Here is an 11,337-nt window from a genome sequence, read left to right on the forward strand (position 1 = left end):
CCAGGTGATCTCCTCATCGGTGGGATGGTGTCTCATATCCATTACTTTTCCCAACCAGTCCTCTTCAAACAATACCCTTCTCAGTTCTTGACTGATATCCCATTGTAAGGAAATGGCCTTTAATTTAATGTAATTGTTTATATATATATATATATTTGACTGCATCAATTTCATGTGTTTTTCATATGATGCTAACTATATTCTTTGTTCCGTTTTCTTGTTGTTTAGACATCCTTCCATCCCTCTTATTCCCCCCCCCCCTTTTCTATTTCCCCTGACTGCCCAGACTCTTCCAGAGTGGCTTAGTGTTTTGTGCTCCACAGAGATTTTCAGTGTAATCCTTCTAGATGAAACTTTGCAATAGTGACACCAACTCAGCCTGCTGTGTTGAGACCCGCTAGCTCCTAACACTAGAGAGCTTAGCTTTCAGGCAAAACCGCCTCTTTAGAAATGGGCTTAGGACTGCCTAATTCTTTGTTGCTGATTTTCTGTAGGATTTGTTTTGAATTGCTGTGGGAATGAATATACTTGCCTCACTTAGCTATTGTGCATTTGCTCAATTTTCATTAGTCTGCTTATCCCTGCTAGTGGAATGATGGTGACTTATTTACCTTGAGTTATTTATAATCAGCGGGTGATATCAAATTTGAAAAGGAAACCACAGCAACAGGTCAATAAAAAGAAACTGTTCTTCTTTTAATTGACTTCAGTTTTAAATGTATTTCCAACAATAAAAAGCACAATACTGTGAAGAAATGAACACATAGTCTGGATTGCATTCTATATTTTTTCTGATACCTCCAACAGCATGTGGTATCTGGCAAAGGGATATATTATATAACAGAAAGAGACTCATGAAAGCATTCTAATAGGCATTTGACATTTAGACCATTTCTGTTATGCTAAGGGACTAGGGCACCAAACCATTAGACAAACAATTGTTAACTTTCTAGTTGTTGCAATGGTTTTGCAAACTTCAGTGGGTGTTTCCCTTGGTACTTTATAGTGATAAACAACACAATAAATAGAAATTCTGAGGACTAAGAAAGTGAAATTACGGAAATACCTTTGCCCATCTATGGAGATGTCTACAGAATCTATGTGTTTGGAGAAATGAAGATTATAATTTGATTTCAAGACAAATGCAAATATTCCTTTAGTTATGATGTGCAAATCTAAAGGAATACAGGAAAAGGGAGCCACAATACATTTTACTTTCTTACCAGTATAACCTAGTTATGCAGGCTGTGTTTTCCCTTCATGTCAGGAAGCTGAATCTTCAAGATGTAGAGTGGACAAATAATGTATTAAAATGAATTTGTGCACTGTTTAATACTCACATGAAATAGCAAGTGACTTTCTTTGCAGTGTTTTGACAAAGTTCTACCAGCACATCCTAGCCTTGGTCTTTGCTGTTGACAAGATCAACGGCAATCCCACGATCTTGCCCAATGTTACCCTCGGGTTCCACATCTATGACAGCTACTCTGACTCAAGAATGACCTACCGAACCACCCTGGACCTGCTTTTCAAATCACATCGGTTTGTCCCCAATTACAGATGTGGCATCCGTCAAAATGTAATAGGAATCATTGGGGGGCTTGCCTCCGTTACCTCCTCACGCATCGCAGACATCTTAGGTCTTTTCAAGATTCCACAGGTAGGATCTGAATGTGAGGGCAATGGGGACTTCCCTTAATCTGACACATAATTCTCCCCTTTATTCCCAGTAGCTATTTGAGTACTAGTTGATGGAGAAATATAGAAGGGGATGAAATATGTGGAACTGCATTGTGTTATAATATGGGTATCCAAAAAGTATGAGCAACCTGAATCAGAACTATATGTTTTCTGAGGTCTTTGCTGGCTACAAATTTACAGTTTGATATAGATTACTGGCTACAGATGATTGAAGTTGACAGTGGTTTGATATATGTACTTTATTTAGTTCTAGATTACACCCCTCTCCCAAAAAATTGATTATATCTCATGTACTGGCAATTTGCTTTTAATATTTACAAATCATTCAGAGATCATCACAGATTTATGCAACAGGGCAGTAATTATTTCCATATTTTAAAAGCAGGCAAGGTCCATCCCAGTTAATTATGAATTCATTATTTTATGATCAGTTGGCAGGAAAATGTATGCCGTTTGAGCCCAGAATAACACAATTTAATATGCTTCAAAACTAATAGGAGAGTTTGCTGGCCTCTTCTCAATACAGCATAATTTCAACACACCAAGCTGAAAAATATTCACAGTGACCCAGTCTGCAATTAGCTGCAGGATTTATTTAGCTTAAAGGTGCTTTCAACCCCACATTCCCCAAGAATTGCTGTGGGAGAAGGGTTTGTTTGTTTAAATCACAATAAATAAGATGCTTCTTCCTCTTTGAGTGGTAAATGCAGTCTTGCCTGTGTAAGACTTCCAACTCTATTCAATCTATTTGTGAATTATTCATGTTCTTTTCTGGTGGGAAATTAATCATTTCAACATGGCATTAAACAGATACATCCTAAAATATTCCACTGTAACCCAGAAGCTGTTTGTAATCAATACATACAGCATGAAGATTTGACATTTTCCTCCCCAGTTTTTGATTTGAGTTTCTATTGAAATGAGGCGCATTTTAATGTTGTATTTAATCTTGTTTTTAAACTGAATTTTAATGAATTGTTTTATATCCGGTGTTAGCCACCCTGAGCCCACTCTTTGCTGGAGAGGGCGAGGTATAAATAAATTTTATTATTATTATTATTATTATTATTATTATTATTATTATTAGTTCTTTTCCCAAACTACTGTTTGTAGAGAAGATGATAAACAGTTTAAGTTAACCACAAAGATTTTTAATGTGTGGGGAGGAATTGTTTTCTCTATTCAGTGGAATTGAATAGAGGCCCCAGGCCCCAAACTAGCTTTTGTGCAAATGCCATTTATTATTGTATGCCTAGTATATGCTTAGTGAGTAATAGTTTGGCAGCTCTCTGAAGTTTCAGTTGCCCCAAAAGTGCTCATTCAGTGCCTATTTCCTAAGTAAAGAAAAATAACTCAGCCTTTCTATGGGGTAGCAATACACATATAGAATATTAGATAGACATTAAAACAATTCAGTCTCTCTAGAGCAATGCTAGTTAACCCTAGGCATGTGGCTAAGGGGTTATTATGCCCAGTAACTGGACTGAAGCATATAATTTTAGCTTGGCTAAATAGATAAAATATTAGCTATGTATAAAATATTCTCCAGCGACCACAGGGCTATAGTTACCACATTAGGAAATGTGAAGATTTATGCAGATATACAAGGCTGAAGGCTGTTCAATATAAAATGAAGCACTTCAGCATTTCTTTGCTCTACTTGCTATATTTAGGTGACAAGATTTCAAAGAATATATGTATGACAAACATGAAGGGTGGTGAATATGCTGGATCTGGGCCAACAAACTATTTTTAAACACCCGAGTTGCTGGTTATCAGTGTGTTGTTTCCTGTTTCCAGTCCTGTTTACTGACCATAGCAGGCCCTGCCATAGATTGTCAATGTCTAATGACATCAATGCCAATATATTGCTCTTGACTCAGAGCCAGAGACTGCTAGACCTGGGGTCAGCAAACTTTCTCAGCAGGGGCCGGTCCATTGTCCCTCAGACCTTGTGGGGGGCCAGACTCTATTTTGAAAAAAAGATATGAACGAATTCCTATGCCCCACAAATAACCCAGAGATGCATTTTAAATAAAAGGACACATTCTACTCATGTAAAAACATGCTGATTCCCGGACCGTCCGCGGGCCGGATTTAGAAGGTGATTGGGCCGGATCCAGCCCCCGGGCCTTAGTTTAGGGACCCCTGGTGCTAGACACTCAGAAGTTCTAGATTTTCTTCATGCTGGCTCATAAAAATGTTCATACAGCTGCCCTATTAGAGGGGAGATGCAATTGACTATCCAACTTGGATACTTTGCTTTATTTTATTGTGGCTTTTTAAAATTTATTTAAAGGACAAACCAAGAAACATTAATTTATTTTCTTCTTTCTGGTTTCCAAGTAGGGGAGACACTTGCATTGTACATTACTGTTACTGAAAAGATACAAAGTGTTTTGGTTTTCCCTACTGCAGTTAAAGTGAGAAAAATAAGAAGCACATACGATTGGAAACTGTTTTATGTGTATGAATCACCTGAATCTATATACTTTCATATTTTTATACCTGTTTATTAGTTTTAGGTTTTATTTCTGATTTTTCTTACACCTATCTGTTTGCCAATAACTTGTGCTTTATTTATTTTTAAAATGTTTCCGCATACTATATACTGTGGTCTTTGATCACAAATCGCTTAGAGATTAAATGAAAAAACAAGGTTTAAAGCAAGGAATCAAAATAATTAAATAAATGAGACTAGAATCAGTGAAGAGGCAATATGTTCCACCTGTTTCCAATTTCAATTGTCTGGACATTCCCCTCTTCTTGCAGTTTGTATACGGCTCATTTCCACCACCAATGAATGAGCCAATCAATGTTCCCTCCTTTTATCGCATGGTTCCCAACGAAGGCCTTCAGTACCAGGGAATTGTCCAGTTACTCCTCCATTTCAACTGGAAATGGGTTGGGCTCATTGCCAAAAATGATGAAGGTGGGGAACAATTTTTGCAGATGATGGATCCAATACTCTCCAGGAATGGAATCTGTTCAGCATTCACAGAAATACTTCCAGAACATATGCATGTCATGAATGCAGATGAACTTATCAAGGACACAAAGAAGGTTTTGCCAATTATCAGTCCAGGAAACATCAACGCTGTTGTTATCTATGGAGAAACCTCATCAATTATAACGTTGGCTAACATTATAGGAATAACCAGAGCCATGAAAGGACTATTTCTTCAAAATAAAAATGTGTTCTCTGCAACAAAAGTGTGGATTACCACAGCACAGATTGACTTCACATTAAATAAATTTCAAAAGTTAATTGAAATTGATATTCAAATTTTTGAAGGTGCTATCTCCTTCTCAATTCATTCCAGGGAATTGCAAGCTTTCCAAGAATTTGTAAAGGAAATCTACCCTTCTTGGTCAGAGGAAGATGGTTTTATGAGCACTTTTTGGACACAAGCATTTGGTTGTTCATTTTCAAACTCTGCATTCGTCTATAAGACATGTACCGGAGATGAGAGCCTGGAGGGCCTCCCTACACCTCTGTTTGAAATGAGCATGACCGGCCACAGCTACAATGTCTATAATGCTGTGTATGCTGTGGCACATGCCTTCCATATCTTGATACAGAAATACAGAACAGTGGAGGGCACAAGCTCATGGTCTCCTTTGCGTGTAGAGCCCTGGCAGGTAATGTTTTCTCACTGGCCAAACCCAATTGCGAGTCAAGGCCCCATCCCCTGCTTTATGATGAAATAAGACACACAGACACAAGTATTTTAGGTTAATGGGCTAAAAAAAGGCCACAACTTTATTGGTTACAGAATGTGAGTGGTATTGGCTTATGCATTGGATCCGAACTGACTATACTTGACTCCTGCCTGCCCTGCAGGAAGTCACACAAGCGTTAACAACCTGCAGGGGGAGCTTGTTGATGCAAATCAACTGGAAGCTCTCCCTTAGAGTCATCAGAAGGTCGTGCCATGGCCCTAGCCACCACCTGGGCATCGAACAGGAACCACGGCCACCAGATTCCTTTAACGGAATTCTTCTTCTTTGGCGATCACTCGTAGCCAAGTAAGATTGTCTTTCATGAACACGGTTTTAACAATGGGTGCGTAAGTGACTGTGAAGGCCAATTCTGGATCAACATGTTCTTCCACAGTGGGGACATTGGTTTCCAGGCAGGAGTTAATCACGGTGTGGATTTGCCAAGCATGCCTTCCTCTTAGCACGCTTCTCCCTTGCGTCCTGAGATCGAGTTTCTTCAAAGCCCATGACACCTTTGGTAAAGGCTATTATCCAACTAGAGCGCTTGCAGGGCAGTGTTTCCCAGTTGTCATATTCCTTCAAGAGGAGGGGTAACTGATGGCCACTACCTCCCCTCCAACACACAACACATTTTCCAGTGCCTAACCGCCAGACCTTACAAAGTTGTGACGATTTGCTACAAGGCAGGCGAAAAACCAAGTGGCTGGTGCCAATCTGCCAAGTGGAAAAAAAATCCTACCAGGCCCCTTCAACAGGCAACCAACTAAGGTCCATAGCAAGGTCAGGAGTTGAATGCCTGACATTAAAGGGAGGGAGGGAGGGAGAGAGAGACGTGCGTGCAGGAACCAAACAGGCTGGGCCTGGGGCCGCTTAAATGCGGCAAAACCATGTCCCCCAGCTAGCCAAATTGGCTGGCATAGCTGCCAAGTTTTCCCTTTTCTCATGAGGAAGCCTATTCAGCATAAGGGAAAATCCCTTAAAAAAAGGGATAACTTGGCAGCTATGTTGGCTGGCTGAGGGCGTGACGCAGGCCCGGGACTCCCTGTGATGCAGGGGGCCCAACCACGCCTCCCCCCCTGTGAAGTAAGCGAGTCCCGCTCACAACCCCTCCCCTCACAGAAGAGAGGCCTTGTCAATACCTGACTATAAGACAGTGGTGTGTCATGCAGTAGCCAAAGGCCAAGGACTTATTTCTCATCCATGAATTCTCATTTAATGTTCTCTTTGCATTGATACCAAGGATGAATGTTGTTGTTTTAAGTCGGGCCAATATTTATTCAAGCTTTCCATAGAAAACAAAACAATAATGTCTCCATTCATGGCCTACTTTACATAATGATTTGCGACACTTTCTCCATAACTAGTAACTAAAATGGCATGTTTTCTATTAGTAATGGTAAAAGTATTGAATTCATAAATACTTTGTTTCCTAAACAAAAATAATCTAAATTTGTGAAAGAAAACTAATAGTGATTATATAGCACCACCTGAACACTTTGGTTCTGTCTATCTCTCTACACAGCTGCACTCAGTTCTTCAGAGGATCTCATTCAACAATAGTGCTGGAGATGAAATTACATTTAATGAACATGGAGAATTAGTAGGTGGATTTGATATTACAAACCTGGTCACTTTCCCAAATAACTCCTATGTCAGAATCAACGTGGGAAGACTGGAACCTCAGGCTCCTCCTAGCAAAAAGATCATCTTTAATGAAGAGGGAATCAAATGGCACAGAGGATTGACTCAGGTAGGGAATGGCAAATAACTACACTGCCTTTTTGAGAAAAGGAAATGGTCATCTAATAAGCCAGGAGACCATTTCTATTTTAGCATTTGCTTGCACTTTTATGTGCCACCCGTGAATGTGAGGATCTTATATTCCATTCCATTCCATCTGACTTCTTTTTTTATTAGCAGATCATCTGATATTAGGCAAATACTGCAAGCATTTTTAATGAGGATTCACTCAGGTGGGCAATAGCAAATAATCATCATCAGGTGGGCAATAACAAATCATCATCATCAGGAAGCCATTTCTACATTAACATTTGCTTCCACTTTATGTGTCACCTTTAAATGTAAGGGTCTTGTATTCCATTCCATTTAACTTCTCTTTTTAATACCACATCTTCTGGTATTAAATAAATTCTGCAAACTTTTTTCTAAATACTAAACTGTTCCCATATCTTTGGGTAGGTGCCACCCCTTTCAGTATGTAATGACATCTGCCATCCTGGTTACGGAAAGAAAAAGAAGGAGGGAAAGAAATTTTGCTGCTATGATTGTGTTCGATGTGCAGAAGGAATGATCTCAAATGAGATGGGTAGGACATGTGTTTAGTACATATACCTTTTATTAAAGAGATTTGCTTAACCTCCCCACCCCCAACTTGGATGCAGAATAATATGATTCATACGTCCCTTGGCTGTTCCTTCCTCTCAACCCATCCACCAAAGCTGCAGAAAACACAAGCTGCTGTGGTAATGTGAGGCTACAGCAATACTGACATCCTTTATTAAGCATGTATTTTGGTAAAATATGTTTAAAGCAAAATAATGTTCATACATCAGATGAGTGGAATGAATGTAGAGCTGTATTTCCATGAATGGAGAAGATAACATGGGATGAGGAGGTCTGGATGACAATAAAAGTTCTAGATTGCGAGGGAACAGAAATAGAGTTATCTTCCTTAAGAAGGAGGTTGTTTGGGGAACTAGAGAAGAATGTCAACAAATCAAGCAGCGTTTCTCCCAGACTTTTGCAGTACCAAAATTTCAGTTCTTAGGACTAGTTATTATTCTTAAATTCTAAACCACCTTGTGAATGTTGAATGAGATGAAGAGTGGTATAGAAATTTAATAAATATATATTACAAAATTTGGTGGAAGTGGTCCAAAAAGCACACCAAAAGAAAATATCATTAATATTTAATGATATATTTAATCTATATCCAGATACAATGCTTGGCAGTTATTTTAAAGCTCTTGGCCATAAACATTTTAAAACTTGCCTTGCTTAAAATCAATGAGGATAGATCATTTCCTGATAAGACAGTTCTGAATCCTGAAAACAGTCTTGATTGTTCTTAGCTTGTCATAATTAATTTACTTTTTCAGATGAAGAAACTTGTGTCAGTTGCCAAGAGGATCATTACTCAAACAGAGGACAGAATCAGTGAGCTCCCGTTGCTCTGTCCCAGTTCCTGCCCACCTAGCAGTTCCAAAGCACATCAAAAGTTCAAGTAGATAAATAGGGACCGCTCCGGCAGGAAGGTAAATGGCGTTTCTGTGCGCTGCTCTGGTTCCGCAGACCCGGAAGTTGTCTGTGGACAAACGCCGGCTCCCTCGGCCTATAGAGCGAGATGAGCGCCGCAACCCCAGAGTCGGACACGACTGGACCTGATGGTCAGGGGCTCCTTTACCTTTATGTTAGGGTGAATTTGGTCAGAATTTTTTTAAAGCTTTCATTTCTTAAAAAAATCATTCCTTAAAAAAAATAATTTTGTGATAAGATTGTTCTTAATCCTGAAAAGAATCTTGATTGTTCTTAGTGCATCATAATTGATTTACATTTTCAGATGAAGAAACTTGTGTCAGTTGCCAAGAGGATCATTACCCAAACAGAGGGCAGAATCAATGCATCCCTAAGATTCCAAACTTCCTTGCTTTTGATGAAACTTTGGCCATCATTTCAACTATCTCTGCACTTTTGTTGTCTCTGGTCACAGTTCTGGTGCTGGTCATCTTCATTAAGCACCGGGATACTGCCATAGTCAAAGCCAACAACAGAAGCCTCACCTATATTCTCCTCACTTCCCTCCTCCTGTGTTTCCTCTGCTCCTTGCTGTTCCTTGGAAAGCCTATTGAGGCAACCTGCCTTCTCCGACAAACTGCTTTTGGTATCATCTTCTCTGTGTCCCTGTCTAGCATCTTGGCCAAAACCATCTCTGTCGTTTTGGCATTCATGGCTACCAAACCAGGATCCAGGATGAGGAACTGGGTGGGGAAAAGACTGGCTTATTCCACTGTCCTCTCTTGCCCTGTTGTTCAAGTAGCAATCTGTGCTCTGTGGCTGGCAACCTCTCCCCCATTCCCAGACTTGGATATGCACTCATCTGCTGAAGAAATCATATTGTTATGTAATGAAGGATCAGCCATCATGTTCTATTGTGTTTTGGGCTACATGGGCTTCCTGGCCATTGTCAGCTTCATTGTGGCCTTCCTAGCCCGGAAATTACCTGACGCTTTTAATGAAGCCAAGTTCATCACCTTCAGCATGCTGTTATTTTGCAGTGTTTGGGTCTCCTTTGTTCCTACTTACCTGAGCACACAAGGAAAGTACATGGTAGCTGTGGAGATCTTCTCCATCTTGGCTTCCAGTGCTGGATTACTGGGCTGCATCTTTCCCCCAAAATGCTACATCATTCTGGTGAGACCTGAGTTAAATAACAGAGAACAGCTAATACGAAAAAAAATATAAACAGCAGAAGAGATTCTGTTTTCATTCATGAAAAATGAATTAATTAAATTATAGTAGAGACTAATGCTAAGTTTTCAATTACTTTATGACAGAAATGGATCTTTCCTCCTAAATCCAACATGACAGTTGCAAAGTCTGAGTTGAACAAAAACACCTAATAAAATCAATATCTGTGGCTTCATTTATTGTGTTGTTATTCTACATAGTTCTATGGGGAAAGGTATAAATGATGTGGGAATCCTGTAATGTATTTCATATATTTTTTGTTATACGCTGTTGAGTTTACTCTGTCACTAGGTGGCTGCAGTAGCTTCAAGTACCAATTTCCAGGAATGGGAAACATTGACAAGTCCCCAAATGGCTGCATGGTTTAAGAACATATGGAATTTGGCTATTGCTGGGGGGGGGGGAATTGCATATATATTGTATGCGTCCAGGGGAATGGAGGACCAAGATCATTTTTGATGTGATTTTATTTCCTATGCTTTGGACTTTGCTCAATATTCACCATCCATGCCAGGTTCAGTAATATGGATGTATTGATTTATATTGGTGTGTTACCGTTGCTTTTTCTTATTATTTATTTATTGTTTCCTGTCTATATGGTATGATGCAATGCTCTCAACAGAAAAACATAAAAAAGTAAATGTTCCACAGTGTTATCACTACTTTTCTCCATATATTCCAAAATATTTACTATTGTTCTTACATTATCGCCTGTTTGCCTTGTTGTTAAAAATCCAGCTTGGTTTTCGTGCATATAATCCCACAATACAATTTTAATCCTCCTTGCCATTATTGTTGCATATATTTTAGAGTCACAGTTAAGCAAGGTGATAGGTCTATTGTTCTTGACTTGCTCTAGATCCTGATCTTCTTTAGGTATCGATGCAATATTGGTATATTTCCAAGATTCTGGTATCTGTCCCTGCATCCTGACAGGCCCCATCCCTGGCTCCCCATCCTTCCCTGCCTGCTGTTAGGGGTCTCTGGGCCCCGGAGCCTGGCCTTGCCTCACCACCACGTCTGTGACCCCCTAACTGAATGGCTGCCAGATCAGTGCTCACTTGCTCCTTGCTGAGTGTACTCCCCAAGCAGAGAGTGGGCACAAATGGAGGAAGATGAGGAAGGGGCGACCCCATTGTGTCCCAGTCTGGCGCTTCTTTCCATGAGTGTCAGGGGGATTTACCTTTCAAGAGCCATGTCGGCCAACTAGCCCCCCCCATGTGGGCTTGCACGTGGCACAATACGGCCCCACTTGGCTCCTGTCACACCCTGCCCTATTCTGATCAGATTGGACACTTTACCACCTAATGGTTTTATGTTTTACTGCTTGGATTATTCATCCATCTAGCTCATTATTGTCTACACCAGGTATAGGCAAACTTGGCCCTCCAGACGTTTTGGGACTACAACTCCCATCATCCCTAG

General features: G+C 40.0%; 1 protein-coding gene across 1 annotated transcript; it reads left to right on the top strand.

Annotated features, from left to right (window-relative positions):
- The first annotated feature begins 1,498 nt into the window (after positions 1-1,498).
- Positions 1,499-9,906, top strand: LOC118078235 (vomeronasal type-2 receptor 26-like). Its single transcript, XM_035102008.2, has 5 exons — positions 1,499-1,660; positions 4,474-5,343; positions 6,947-7,174; positions 7,624-7,750; positions 9,005-9,906. The coding sequence occupies exons 1-5, from the start codon at positions 1,499-1,501 to the stop codon at positions 9,904-9,906; spliced, it is 2,289 nt and encodes a 762-aa protein (XP_034957899.2).
- The last annotated feature ends 1,431 nt before the right edge of the window (positions 9,907-11,337 follow it).

The sequence above is a fragment of the Zootoca vivipara genome, chromosome 13 (genome assembly GCF_963506605.1).
Source record: "Zootoca vivipara chromosome 13, rZooViv1.1, whole genome shotgun sequence".
Classification (NCBI taxonomy): domain Eukaryota; kingdom Metazoa; phylum Chordata; class Lepidosauria; order Squamata; family Lacertidae; genus Zootoca; species Zootoca vivipara.